The following is a 15,736-nucleotide window of genomic DNA, read 5'->3' on the forward strand; positions in this document are numbered from 1 at the left end:
TTAAAGGAAATCAATTTCTAGCCTGGAAAAGATGCTATCTGCTATGTATTTATGCTTTGCTACGTATTTCTCAAGTTCTGAAAATTTTAGAGTATAACCTACATTGTGGATGCATCTACATTTTGCTGAATGATCAGAGGTGCCTTAAATTTCATTGTATATGAACTACAATTAGCAACATGGAAAAGTTCTAATCTTTTCTGTAAAGAAGTAGCCCTGACTGAGTAACTTCTACTAGTGAAATACTGATAATATCAGTATGCCAGAGTGCAAAGCTGGGTGTATGTTTTCATGTAACATTGCTCTTCACTGTAACACAACCTCAAGCAATAAGGTCAAAAACTGTTAATCAAATAGGAGATCAATAATATGTATGCAGTGAAGCCTCGTTCCCTGCTTAGATTTCATTTCTCTTACCTGGTCTCTTCTGTAGCTATAAAGAAACCATCATCTGAAGCATCAAGCCAATTTTGCCTCTGTCTCTTGATCACTGGAATGGTGCTTGTCTTAATGGCACTTGCACTGGCTTGCAAGGCCTTACCATTAGTCATATGAACATGGGGAGCAGCATGCTGAAATCATAATAAAAGGGAAAGATGTTTGCCTGAGAAGAATCATAATCCTGTTAACTAATTCTGCTGTAAAGGGCAGCCTACGCACAGCACCCTTCTCAAAAACCAGCTAGTCTTCCTCAGCCAGTACCTGCAGTCAGGTAACACCCTGTGTGCACTGACATGTTTTATCCACAGGTCTTAGAGCTCTTTAGAAGCTAAATTAATTATCGCTAATGCCATTTTATACAAAGAGAAATTGAGGCATGAGTCAACGCCATGAACAAAGCAGTTCCACAACAGAAACCAGTTGATTTTAGCAGAGAATTCCCGTTTTCTGAGCAAAAAGCCAGCATTCCAGCCAATCCGATATAAGACTTTTTTTTTATTCAAGTATGGCATTAATCTAAGTTTAAAAAAATCCATACTTCTCACTTTATAGGCCCTTACTCTGCCTGTCTTTCTTTTAAAATAAATGCCACCAAGTAAGACAAGTGGTTTGGTCCTGCTGCTAACCTAAATGGGAGCAGGATAACAAAGGTTTGTATCACCTTGCTGGTGTCATGGTTCTTAGGTTTACTCACCAGTCATTATATACTAGAGCTGACTGCAATATGTCTGCATTCATTTTAATACAGATGACATTAAACATAAAATGATACAATAATTTTCCACTAAACCTTTTTTATAATTGTGCAACAAGAGCAAGTACACAAATCTAACCAGAGAAGCTGTCTTTTGATACATGAAAAGGAGAGAGTGAAAATAATGTTTTCCGTATTGTCTATAGGTAACATTTTACAAGAATATCCCATGACAAACGTATCAGTCTTGGAAATTCAAGCCTTGTTTCCCACAAAATTGATTATCAGCAGGACTAACAAACAACATTATTTGATTAGACAGGTATCATAGAAGACATTATACAAAGATGAAAGTTTGCTTACTTTCTCTCACATGGATTCAACACCATGTTTTCTTAGGAAGAAGTACTACTGTTTTCTTGGCGAAATAATACCAGTATTCCACATTACTGCTGGCATTTTTTGTAGTATTCCTAAAACGTGCACAAAGCTGCACGCTCATGGGAGTACCCTCTAATTAGAGGACCAGTTCCACAGTCACTGAGTAAGGAAGGGGCTGGTAGCATCCACAGAGACTAGCAGAACAGAATACAAAACTAATCTCTTAAATCACGCCATTAAAACATAACAGCCAAAAAGAATAAACAACGTTGTCATTTCTTCTGCACAATTCTTACACTCGTATTCAATTCATTATATTCGCATTATGCCAAAACTTTCAACATGCCCCAATCCACACCATTTGCTACCTCCAGAAGCACAAACTTTATGCATTTGGCAAAATATTCCAGTGTTCATTATTTTAGTGCAAATAACTGAATAATCTCCTGTATGGTTCCTCAAGATCTGATGTAACAAACCCAAACAACAACAAAAAGCAACAAGACATCAATTTTGAGTGAGTCACATATAACTCTTTCTTCAAGACTAATAGGATTTATGGTGAATTTAGCTGTTGCTGCACATGGGGCTGTAAATCTATCTTTGTAGTCCCTCTAAATATTTGCCTATTTTTTTCTGTTTTTTCATTCCATCTCTAAACTGCAGTTTAGTTTCGACATATTTTTTTATATGGGCTTTGGTGGGGAGGAAGAACTAAAGGACATGCTACTAGAAGTAATTCAGCCGTTATTTAGAATAAATTCAGGATAAAATACATAGTTTGGATTAAATCAGAAATTCATAAAGGTATTTCACTGATGATCTCTTAGTGTACTAAGTGGATAGTGCTCAAAAAGCGACTAAGAATTCATGCACGGAAAACACTGCCATACATGAGATCTTACATTAATTATTTTTATCTGGCAATTGCCAGTGGCATGCATTATAAAGAACATTCAAGGGCCCAAATGGCAATATTTTGCTGTGCTTCCCCAGTCAGAAATGGGTTTAAGTTATCAAATATAATCTTTTATATGTTTTCCCAGGCTCCTTTCTAATACACCATTGAATATTTCCTTTACTCAAGGCAACACACACGGGCAAAAAATGTTCAGGACACGTACAAGGTACAAAAAAAATGTATTTCCTAGGGCATAAACTCTGAAGAACAGTTAAGCCTGATGGAAAAAGTATGTGTTTTTTCATAATACTCTTTCACCCAGCAGAGACAGATGTCATTACTAGTTCTGAACTTCTGTTTTGTCTACTTTTATTAGACCCTAAGTCTTATTCCAGGCAAGAGATAATATTAGAGAAAATGGTGCAACAGTTACAATATAATCTCTTTTCTGTTACATGGCTGGAATTTTTTATTTCCCTTGTCCCCTGGTCCTTTCAAAATATTTCAAGAAATTAATTACATTTCACTTAAGGACAAGAGAAAATAAGATCATTGTTCTCCAGTCTGTGCTAGCACACTATCTTTAATTTTTAGTTAACCAAAACAATTGAAGTTCTTGAGTAGAAAATCAGTTCATTAGCTCCTCTCACAAAAGTATTTACTGCTGTGTATAAAAATGAGCATTCAGTGCCACTGTCATACTAACATCAACACCAAGAGCAAAATGAACCTTCACACACGGTACTTCTGAAATGCCTTTTTTTTTTTTTTATTATGATGATTTTAATTTTTCCCCCTCTAGCAGTACACTAGAAAGGTTATGAAAGCCTCAGGAATACCACCTGTACTACCACAGAAACTCTATTCATTCAAGAATGCTGCATGCAGAAAGCTCCAATGATTTCACCCTAACATTACCACATGCCGTTAGCAGCTGGCATTTTGATTTTGACATGTACATCACCAATAAGCTGTGTTGTGATTTTGCAACAAAACCACCGGTATTACGAGTCTGCATACCAGGGCCAGATCACAGAGCAGCACCTGAGTAGCAGGACTTTACCCAGAGTTTGCTAACTGCATGCTGGACAAACCCTCCTCTGTGCCCAGTGACTCCTTTCCGCCAAGTTTTCCCTCATCTCAGTCTGGGTACGATCACTGAGATCTCTTGTACATCCAGGACAAAATCTTTCCATGCCCAAAAGATGTAACGAGAAAACCTATCTTTGAATGCACTTTAAAAACTTCGCAAGGCTAAGGGAGCTCTGGCTCAGGCAATGTTACATCCAATAAAGAACACAAAATACAAAAAAGTCAGCAGAGAGTTATCTCTGGGAAGAGTTTCACTTACTGAACAGGAGGTCTCCATGCTGCAGACAGACACATCCTCAGCGAGCCCTGGGACCAAAAGCAATCTTTTCAAGGTCTTCAACAAGGAGGAGTTTATGCGAGAACCATTTGTTATAATGTCTTCTCAGCTCCACCTGTCCCCTGCTACAACATTTCTCTGGGGGAACCGTTCTTGGGTACTTCTCTCACAGACTGGTGCACAGCTTCATTTTTGAGAGCTGCTTGCAAGTGCTGCTCATCAAACTCCCCTGGCAGGGGCACGGATTGCCCAGCTGCATACACAAACATTCCTTTCCCAGTGGGCCACTGAGACACCTCCAATGTTCAGTGAATGCAACTGTCTCTTTCACGAAGAAAGAAGCGGCATAAGAACTGTGTTTCCCTCTGTCAAATTTTCTGGAAGCAGCAGCACAAAGTTACTAATGCAATGAGTTGCTTAACTGTAAATCCAGGCCTCTCAACACAAGGTGCACTAGCAAAAGGCTTTGCTGCGCCTGGGAGTTACCTGTGTAGCATCACTCTACACATGACAGGTGCTGTAGTGGCAGCCACCGGCCCAGCAAAGTTTGGATACTATTTCAAAGACACCTACAAAGATACTCCACGCACACCTTATATTAAAGGGGCAACTTAATACAGCATTTTTATTATGGAGGGTAAATCTCCTATCCTCACTAGCTCCAGAGGAACTTCAAGCACAAGGGTATTAAGATGCACATCAGAAAGCCAGCTTGTACCAATTCAAAAACCAGACTCAGATCCCAAATCACAGTCAAGGTTTCTGTCTATAAGTTTCTCAACATTTACTGGCATATAAGTGGCCAACCATTTCTTTTAAAAGCCACTGAAGATTCTGAAGACATCCAGCTTTAAAATAAATACATAACATCAACAGGCACTATAATGTCAAAAGTAATGGTGAATGTTTATGCTGTGGCTGAAAGAACATTTAATTGGATTGTCATAAATTTCTAAATGAACTTGAATTTATGATTGCTAACGTTTTGCCCCATCCTTTCAAAGAACAAAAAACTGGCTTAAATTAGCATTTTAATTTTTTTTGTCACATCTTTAAACAAAAAATCAAGTCAAATCAAGCACAGCAGAAGAAGCTCACTACACTGAGAGAAAGAAAATTACTAGATGAAATCAGACATGCTGAGATGATTGTAATAATCCATATTAACTGGCTCAATATATTTTCTATTGATCCAACCATTCAGGATACAGTGTAAAACAAGTGTAGAATTATGTCAAGTTTAAATTGGGTATCGACTCTGTTTTGCCATGCCTGAAGTGGTTTTCTTTGCAAAGGCATTAGCGTTGTACTTCTAATATGCATCAAGGTTTGGGGCTGGTTTAGTTTACTTATTCATAGAGATTTCAGATGAATGCAAAAATTAAAAAACACAGTCTTCACACAGCTTGGAGTCGCAAACGTTAATTCTAGCATGCAGGCATGCATTCATCTTAGGTATAGAATTTAATTTAAGAAACATGAAGGCTATTAAAAAAAAGATTTTCAAACTACAGATCACAATCACGGAATCAACCAAATACTCAACACAAATATTACTTTAGAATCTCCTGATTGGCTATCAAGCCTTTCACAAAACACCTAGAATAGATGTAATGCTGAAAATCCAAGTCAGTAATTTTTCTGTGCAAGGGAAAACCAAAAGAACACCCAGCTCCTCACTCCCAATACTTTCCCAAAGCATCTGGGCTAAAATACTACAATGTTCGTAGCCTCTGTATTTCATGGAAGTTACAAAAAAGCTATGTAACTTCTGAATAAACCATGTCTCTAACAGCAGCACTTTGATGTATTTATTTATATAAATCAGTAAATTAGTAATGAAACACTAACTTAGGCATCTATCCACAGAATAAAAGGGAATTAATTTTCTAGTTAAAACACAGAAGGCCCCCTCCTTCTCCCTCCCCTTATGCAGACCCTTAAATTTTTTTCTGGCCTTTTATTTTTACAAAAAGAATCTGAAATGAAAACTAGGGAGACATCACTGTATTTCAATACAGAAGAAGATTTCTTGTAATGCTCTTTAGAGAAACTGCATTTCTTTTTCCTTAGCAAAGTACATCTATTCCTTGCTCATTGGCTTCAATTTTAACATAAATCTGAATCTTCAGAGACAAGATCAGATTTAATGCCTTACTTATGTTATTTCACCACCTATAAATACAACTTAAAAGGAGTTCAAATACTTCAACTTGGTAAAACAGAAGCCTTTTTACATCAAAGCATCCGAGGCAGTATACAGATTTGCTGTTATTCCTCTCACATTGTCATTGACTGAAGATCATGCTTTAACTTTTTATCTGTTACAATATTAACCATAATCAGTCAGAAAAAGGGGACTTTATTTCAGGGTAATTATTTATTGCAGTAGTCATTCAAAAATGGATCTCAACACCATTACTTTACTATGTCTGTATCGAACAGATAATCTCATATTGTTTCTAATGCAAGGAGTAGCACATTTTCTGGCTTTACTGACATATTCTACCTACTCATTGGAGAGTAAGAAATTTTCCATTACGCATTACTCATTCCGTTACACAGTTATGCTTTAATTGCAGAGAAGAGTGGACATATTGTTATAACCTTTTCACACTAAACAATATTTATTTTTACTTGTACTTTTATTTAATTAAGTGCAATAGGCAATTACTACACACTGACTGCAGACCATTAGCTTGTGTTGTCAGCAGAGAGGTCTGGAGAGGTTCACAACACAGGAACCTCAAAAACTCAAGTTATTTTGAAACTTTTCTCTTTAAAGTTTGGCCATGTTTTGGTGCAAGGAGAAATTTTATAGGCAAAATCCCTGTTTCTTTGGGTCAGTTTTCAGAGCAGTTTTGATGCATTAATGGAAAAGAGAGACTGACAAAATGTGATACGTTCAGAGTAAAACTGATAGGAAAAAAATAAAGGGAAACAAAGAGTGACTTTTTTACCAGCTTCAGCATTAACCTCTACCTCTTTTTGAAATCAATGCAGAATTGGAAAAATATTGAAAAAATTTTCAGTCCCTTCCAGAATTTTATAGCAGAGGAATACACCTGAATAACTGAGCATCTTATTTTGAAATGGGTCTATCTAAACAAACAACTGTATCACATGCAGTAGAAAACAGAAACATCGCTTTTTCCAGACATATCTCTACTATTTTGAAATTTTGTGATCTGTAGTCCTTACCTATTTATTATCCAGTTGCCCTGGATTATTAATGACTATTTATGATAAAGGCAATGAACTGTATTTATCCTTTGTCCCCTGTTGACTCAAGTATCTGTGTGGGAATGTATACATCCCACAAATGCTATACACTCAGAAGAGGTAATAAACTTGAAGTGACATCCTGAAAACTGTAGGGATGAAAACAGGCAAGCTCACATCAAGTTTTGTTGCGTTTTATTCTAAAATTTCAAAACTTGCCTCAAAAATTGGTCTTTTTCCAGAAGTGGATAACCCTCTCCCCAGATTTCTACAGGACAGGCATGAAACATTCCCAGTCAGAGATAAGTTTTCTTTAGGTGAATTTTTGTTCAGTCCTTCTCTGACTTATGAGGAGTTTGAAACAGAAAGAGACTGATAAAATTTCTCACCTATAAAAACCCAAGATAGACACGAAGTCCGCAACATTTTTACACATAAAACTTTTAAATCTCACTTCTGAAGACGTATCTACCCGTTTAAATATTTCTCTATTTCTGGAACCCAAACAAATCAGACTCAAGGTAAAGTCAGAAAGCAGACTCAGAGGAAGTGATGCAAGAAATCACTCAGCTATTGTTTTGAATTTTAAACATGCTCTAACATGTGATATATATAGAATACAAGAGATTTTATCATCATTAATTTGACAATCAAAAAACACTTAAACATGTAACACAAAGAATCGTAACTGGATTTTTCACCTATTCAAACTGACAGCACTGGTACCTCCCATTTTTTGCCAAGATTTCCCATGAAATGCTGTAGCAGGCTAACTCATTTTATCTGTACAGTGTTACTGGACTTTATAAAACAACATGCCAGTGGCTTAGGATACTACCATATCCACTTTGTTTTCAAAAGGAAAAGTCCTATCTATAGATAGATTGATACCTGTAATCTTCTCCATACTTACCATTATTGTTCTTGTTGTATGGCTGGACGATTCTGGAAAACAAAAGTAGTACAGCATGTTAGAGTACTGTCTTTACCCAGAAAAGCCCTGTTCTCTGATCTCATCCTGACAGCTAAGATGCTACTGTTCAGCTACAACAATGAACATATCAGAAATGCAGATTGGAAAGATTTCTCATGAAACGAGCTTGAGAATCATCACTGGTCCTGAAAATATATGGCACACTATAGTGTGCTGTTAACTGCACTCATTCTCTTTGCCTAATTAACCTCTTCTGCAAGCAACTACAAAAATGGAACTAATTCATAACTCATGTTTCAAAAAGTGGGGTTTTTTTCAGTGTGCTTTTAACATACGACATCGTTGAACATAGAGGATTAGCTCTGCAGAAAAAATTGCAAACTGTATCAGCATAGTTCCATTACTAATTCCATCTGAAAAAGCTTATAAAACCAGACAATCATTTTTCTGTGAATTTTGAGATGGATTCTCAGTTTGAAATTGATAAGGTATACTGCATAGTGTAACATCCAGAAATTTTAATTATTCTTTCCTATATGATAAATCGGGAGTCAGTCAACTGAACTCACAGTTATATTTATATAAAAATGATGAGGAATCACTATTAGGCCAATAGCTAACATAGACTTCACTTTGTTCTTCAAATTAAATTGCTTTTTTCTTCCCCTAAGGAAAGATATCTCGCCCTCTTTGGCTTTAAAATGCTACAGTTGTCACATTGCAGCCACATTTTTTTTCGAAAAAGTGTAACTTCAGCAACTAAACATCCTCCTAATTAGTTAACAAAAACTGCAGGAAAATTCACTGCTGATCTATAAGATGCAAGATGATGCTACCAGCGATCTCACAGGCTTGCTCAAAAATTTGGGTAAGATATCACATTGGTGATAAGAGCACAGATTTCTTTTGGAAGAGACATTTAACAACGCTACATGGAATTCTGGGTAAAATGTATGCAATTCTGCACGAATTGACTCAGCAGAGTCTCAATTCTGCAAGTGAGATAGTCATACAATTACAGTGGGTTAATTATTCTTGCCCTGGTTCCAAATTGCAATTCTTATGGGGGTCCCAACTGGCACCACTTACACAAAGAATTCTCCATGGGTTTAGTTATAGTTAAAAATAGTATTAAAGAGATTAAAAGGACATGAGAAAGAACAGCTGCACATCTCTTTCTAAAAAAACGATAATTACATGCTCAAATGGGTGTTTCTCTTTTACTTTGAACAGTCACCTTCACCAGTCTGAAGGCATAGTTCAGTCACTGATACAAACACAAACCATTTTAAACATCTTAAACTGTTTAGAAACTTTAATCCAATATTCAGCAGTAATCCCTGTATCTAGTTTACATTTGTACAAGTCTTCATTCTTAATCGACTCTAATTTAAAAAATAATGTATCTCTCTCAATACAGCTGTCAATAACTTCCCATTGATAAAGGTTCTGTGATGTGAAAACCCACCTAAAGCTACTGATATTTCAGTTGTGACCTCCCCTCCCAGCCCCTTTTTCCTCTCTTTTTTTTTTGCACAAGAATTATCATGCATAAAAATACATTTAGGCCATCAGTCCTCCAGGCAAGTTTTAAACTGGTAGTATAAAAATTAAATGCTGTGACAGTCTACTGTTTCCTGATAACTGAATATATTTGGCACTGTTATAAAGTAAGAGAAGATAACAGTAGAGTGAAGAACTCTAAACCCTGTTCAATTCTTATCTTCACAGTAAGGCTATTTTTGTTATTACAAGTGTATTTATTTTTTTGACATCCCAGTGAAATAACATTTCAGGATCTGAATGTTCCTGAGAAAACGCAGAGGCTGCATTCACGGAGGTATAACCACCTGAATAACTCCTGACACAAGGACTCACACCGTTCATAAGCCCAACTACCCAGAAAGAAAACAAGCCAAACTATCCCCAATCCCGAGGAATCCTCAATTTAAGCAGAATTATCAGATTAAACAAAAAGGATGAGGCTTCCTCTCTCTTGAAATATAGAGAAGATACATTACACAGCACTTCCAGTCACCTCCAAAAAGATCCAAGTGAAAACCAAAAATCCATACTTTTTCTACTCACACATTACCATAACAAAAGCTTCGCTCTTACCCAGAGGTGCTATGCTTTTGGCGTAGTTTTACATGCCAAATCTACAAAAACTATGCTTAGCCACAGTTGTCCCAAAATACTCAGTCACCCTCTCAGTTCCACAGACAACAGAGAAAGAATATCTCCCTAAAGGGAACTGAGGAACAGCTGAATGTACCTGGAGGCTGTTAAGCAGCATATTTTTGAAGAATACTTCACAGACATTCTTAATGCAATGCACTCTGTTAACTCCAGGATATTGATAAAATCTATTAATAAAACCGAGCAAAGAAGTGAAGAAAGATCTGTTATATTTGTAGAGCAATATCCCTGTGCTATATCATACAATAAAAAAATTCTGGGTTTTGCACATCATTTTCTTAGCTTTTACTGCTGTAGACACTGAATTATTATCAAAGTCGCCAAACACCTTTTAGAAAAACTCAAGCATAAATAGAGCGCTGGGAAAAGAACTGTTTAATAAGTAGACAGTCAAAAAAATTCTAGCAGACAAAACCAATTAAGGTGCCATTGCTACACAGTTTAAACTCTTACATACTCTGATACCCAAATATTCAGATTTCAGGACTGAGACGACAGCAGTTTCTTTCAGAAAATAATTACACCCTGATTTGGCAGGACTCTGACCAATGTTTATGCATGAACATGCACCAGCAAATTCTGTGGAAAACTTTGCTTTCAATTAGGGCAACCAAGGAAGAAAGCCCTTGCTTCCAATTAAAAAGGCACTCATGCAGCACTCAGAGGCGTGTTTTACAAAAGGTCTGCACGCCAATGCAACCTCCAATGCAGCTCGAGCACAACAGAGCTTCTTTAAAAAACACAAATGCCTTGGTGTTCAACACAACAGAAACCAACGCATGGATTTTCAGTTTTATCTGCCAAGTTTTAGAATGCCTAAGGGAATTTAAATAATTGGGCTCAAACAACACTGAAACTGCCTTTAGTGGACACGGTTTATAAATGAATTCTTACAGCAAATGATTTTGTGCAAGGCAATAATCTGCACTTGTACTTCAGTAGAAAGGAAACTCCAGGATACAGAATGGTTCTCCCCTGATGGCCGATGAAGTGAATTACTCCACTTTAAGCAGAAATGTCAGACAAAATCACTAGCAAGGGGTTTTGGTGATGTGATGCAAGTAAATCACAGAGCAACTTCAGTACCGAGAAGATGTTTAGAAGCTTATTATTGTGGAGAATTTGGCAGAAATAAAGGCAGAAACTCCCCAAGATGCTCATATGCTCTTTCCACAACATATTTGAACTCAAACAGAAATAAGTTGCGAAGAGAAATTCCCTCACATCAGAAGTTGCTTTACCAAACTTAATGACCAATCAAGTGTTTCTCCCTTTTTACAGGCACCAGGACATACAGGCACTATAAAAGTTTCCACTGTAAAACCATTTAAGACTAAATCAGAACAAGTCCACTGCTAAAGGATGGTGCCAGCCGCAGAATTATTACAAGTTTACACATTGTTCCCTAGCAACATGTTATTTTTTTTTCCCTTAACAGTTCTTCAAGCCAGGATAGAAATCACATCCTTAATAACGCTCCGGTCCTTTTCCAGCTGTTCACTTATGTTTATATATGGTATCCTTTAGTTCTGCTGATAGGGAACTTAGTTCTCTGATCTTCACCTTTCCCTTTTATATTAATGGGGTCATCAGCAATACCAGTGGGTGAAAGGTGCCCTTTGTCTAAACCTTCCAGAATAAATATGCTTGAAGATAATGTCATTTAAGCATATGAACAAGTCAGACAGGCAACAGCAGCAGTGTTTAATCCTAGTAACACTCCGAGATTATTACGGTGCATAAGACTACAGGAAAGAACTTTTTCACCCAGACTAGACCACCTTATGAAATAAGCTGAGAAAGTGAGACAGTTTCATTATTTCTTCTCCACTTGGGTTATGAACATTTTAAGTAACCAAACGTAATTGTTTTTTTCTTACCAGTTTGCAGCAATGGAACAAGTACCATTAAGTGTTACTTCAAAAGTATTATTATTACAACAACAAAAAAATAATCTTATAATCACACTAAAAATGAGCTCGACTTAATTTGAGGAAGACCTTTAGTTTACCGAGACAGAAGTTTGTAACACTGGAGAAAAAATATACAGACAAGAAAAGCAAAATCCACAAAAACATTCAAAATTATCACAAAGCATTATCCTCAGGCGCAGGGTCTTTGCAGTTAACTGCCTAAGCATTTTCTGAATGTGTCTTTCCTACTGCATTATGTACTAAAATTAAGAACTATTGCTCTGCAATCACAGGTTACAAAAAATAATCAACCTACTTGACAGTAATCATACACAGAAGCACTTTAAGTACGAACTGCAGATCTTGAATCCAGAACACGTAATTCATGAGGTAATACGCTGCTAACCCTGTTATCCAGCAGACAGGACTCTCTTTCTGCAACTTTAATTCTTTAAAATAATACTAGGGGAAAGTAGTGATTCCAGGAATTAGGTTCTGGTTATCTGCATTGCGTTTTTAACATTAACTTAATTACAGTGTTGTTCTTATTGTTTGCTGGTTTATGAGCTGATTTATTCTGCCAATTAGAAAAGCCAGTGTTAATGCAATTTCATGCCTGTACATTACCTGTATATAAAAAAACCACTGATTCAGCAGCAGGAATGGGGTAGTTCAGCATCAAGTGCCCTTTCCTCCACCTCTGATTCCACACAGCTTGCTCCTTCTAACCCCTGCTGTTGCCCGAGTTATCAGAAGCACGTGTTACACCCTGAACGCAGAGATACAATGCTTATCTTCTCCTAAGCATTCATTTCCTCAGCACAACAGAATGAGCGATGTATGGCACACTCAAAGTGCTGCATCAAAGCATGAATGCAATTCTAGTTTTGCGCTTTTTGTGAAACAAATGCAGGCAAAGAAGCTTCACAAATCCAAAGGCACATTTTTGAAAGAAAGGAAATAAACGAAAAAAAAAAAAAAAATCCCCTATTAAGTTCCTAGTGTAGGTACACCCTTGGAAATAACTTACATTTCACAATATACAGTAAACCTGAGAACAACAGATGAATGGAAATTGTCTTTTGACTTTGGCAAACAAAAGCAATCGCCGTCCATATTTAAAAAAAGCACAACACAGTGCTATGCTACGCTAGTGCTTAGGAATAGTTCCTCCTCAGAGGAAATTCAAGGAAACACTGGTGTGCAGGAATGCTTCTGCTCCTCCCAAGACCTCCTGCGACCAAATTCAACATAAGTAAGTCACACTGCTTACATTTACCGACTGAACAAATACTCTGCAGTTTGAGCAGTTTTCAGACACAGAATGGAAGACTGTTCCTTTATTTGTAATCAAAGAACCTCAAATGCTTGGGAGATAATTGTAAAGTGAATTCATTGCAGGCAAATGATGACTGAACACTTAATATATTGTTTTCTCAACTTAAAGAAATTTGGGGGAGGGGGGAAAGATTTCTGTTTTTCAGACAAAAATACTTTCTTCCTAGTCGATTATTCTGCGTGTTAAGTCACAATGTCATTTGCATTGCTGGGGCTGGAGGAATGAAGACTATAGTGGGGACGGGGGAGTCATCAACTCATTGTAAAGGAACTGAAGGAAAAACGTTTTATAATAAAAACTTTTAAATAGGAAAAAAAAAAAGGCTTGAGACATGCAAATATGAAATGTATGAGATGTAGTCGCTTAGTTCTACAAATGACTGACAATGTCAGCAGTAACACCCTGGGTTAATTACAGCCTGTGTCATTTTCCAGGTACATTATTTGGCTCTGGAAGTTGTCACTAGTTCATCATCTCCAGTATTGTCATTTGTACCTCTGCAAACCCAAGTGAATATACTGACCACAAAAATGCAAGCTTTAGAACATTGTAGTTTTCTACCAATTATTTAAAATGATTGCTTCCAACTGGACAGTGAAAATAGAAACTGGCTACTCTTGTGTAAGCTGCAAAAATCAAAGGTAAAAAGGTTGTCTGAGGGTCAAAGATGGCTTCAATGACTTTGCGTAGGAAGTCATGACAAGGCTCTTACCATAAAGCATTTCATACCATGACATAAATAAACACTCCAAATAATGTATATTGGGAAATAACCAGGAGTCATAAACACCCTTTTCATAGTCCTTTGCTTCTCCAGTAAATGACAGTTCACACGGCATTGGTTTTTCCAGGGAGATCTGCTTTCCATGCTCACATTTCCATCAGTATGAGCACACACATTTCAATAAGAGGTCTGTAGCCAAGTATTTCTAAATATTTGTTGGTTACACCAAGGACCAAAGCTAGAATGCACATGTCCAAAGTAAATTTCAGAGAAAAAAAGTGACTGTGGAACAGTATATAACTTTTGTTTCTCATTACTGGGAAGAGTGGGTATACACAATTCAACATTAATCACACTTTGTGTTCCAGCACAGAAGAAATGGCCGAAGTGAATTTACAGAATAGCTTGTTTATCACATCTCATTTCTTCTCCTTCAGTTGAGAATCACTGGTAGGTAAGGTTTATATCAATTTAGGTAGGTTTACAGTTTATTAATATGTAAAGGAAAATCTAAGATCTTATTTTTTGAAGTAATGGAGTGCCAGATGTTTTTTGGTATGCATTTCATGCTGCTAGCCTGCCACCACAGTAGAATGTCTCCATCTCTACCAAAAAATAGTATTGTGATAACGATCAGACACCTTTGAGAAAAATCAACTCTCTGCTATGAAATTCTGTCCTACAGTGAAAACACCTTCTCTGTAATGTACTTTCATATAGGGTTACGTGAAGCTAATTATGATGAAGCACATGTTAGAATTGTTTTCTGTTTCAAGAAAATTTGGGGCAGGAAAGGCTCCGGTCTCCCTGCTTGTCAGTTTGGCTGCTTATATTTTTCATGTGTTTGTCAAAGGAGAGCCTCATCTTCCCCATGGAAAAATAGGAGTGAAATACAAGCCCTTCTTCCTTGCTTACCTCCTCGATAGCCAATACTATTAGTCATAAGCAGAGACAGAAGGACTGACCAAAATAGCATCTAAAAGAGAAGAGACTTTTTTTTTTAGGTCATTCTCCCTTTGCCAATTGCTCATGTCACCTTCTCATCTTGCTGTGCCAGAATGTGCAGGTTCCTAGGAAAACAGACCCCAAAACTGCTGTCTCTTTCTTAGATACAGCTACATACTTCAGTACATTCAGGAACAGAAATTTGACTGTTGAAAGAATCCTCTTGAAGGCATCAGGACATCTCAGCCTGAAATACAGCATTAAAGGTCTGGGCAGGGGAAGAGAGGAGGAGGATCAGGGCTGTTGATCAGAGTCTCCTCAGCCAGGAACAAGTCACAAAAATGGTATCAACGGACACAGACCGACTTGTATAACTCACTACCAAAGTTAGTATCTTGGAAATCCTGTGGATATTCTGATTCTGATGCAGGTAACAGTAAGGAAATGCCTGCCAGCTAACTGAGATTATATGCATGTAAAATACCTCCACCTGACGTTTCTTAATATTACAAGAAAAATTATCATTACTCACCCTGCCAAAACAATAGCCTGATGTGAAACTTGACTACTTGGATGCTCACAGTTAAGCAGCTTGTGGGTGAAAGTAATTGCTCGGAATAATTCCAGACACTAATTTAAAGATCAGATTCAAAACATCCACAAAGCACTTTACA

At 37.0% G+C, this 15,736-nt stretch overlaps 1 protein-coding gene across 4 annotated transcripts in view; it reads right to left on the reverse strand.

Moving 5' to 3' along the window:
- MTA3 (metastasis associated 1 family member 3) overlaps positions 1-15,736 on the reverse strand; it is a 136,610-nt gene that overhangs the window by 21,331 nt on the left and 99,543 nt on the right. For 3 of the 4 annotated variants that reach the window (XM_055816413.1, XM_055816410.1, XM_055816411.1), the window contains exons 17-18: positions 7,922-7,953; positions 418-572 (exon numbers count right to left, since the gene is read on the reverse strand). In XM_055816413.1, the coding sequence (XP_055672388.1) occupies positions 418-572; positions 7,922-7,953 (187 nt within the window). The remainder of the gene's footprint in view (positions 1-417; positions 573-7,921; positions 7,954-15,736) is intronic. The other variant, XM_055816412.1, reaches the window with a different exon arrangement.

This window comes from Falco peregrinus, chromosome 11, assembly GCF_023634155.1.
Source record: "Falco peregrinus isolate bFalPer1 chromosome 11, bFalPer1.pri, whole genome shotgun sequence".
Taxonomy (NCBI): Eukaryota; Metazoa; Chordata; class Aves; order Falconiformes; family Falconidae; genus Falco; species Falco peregrinus.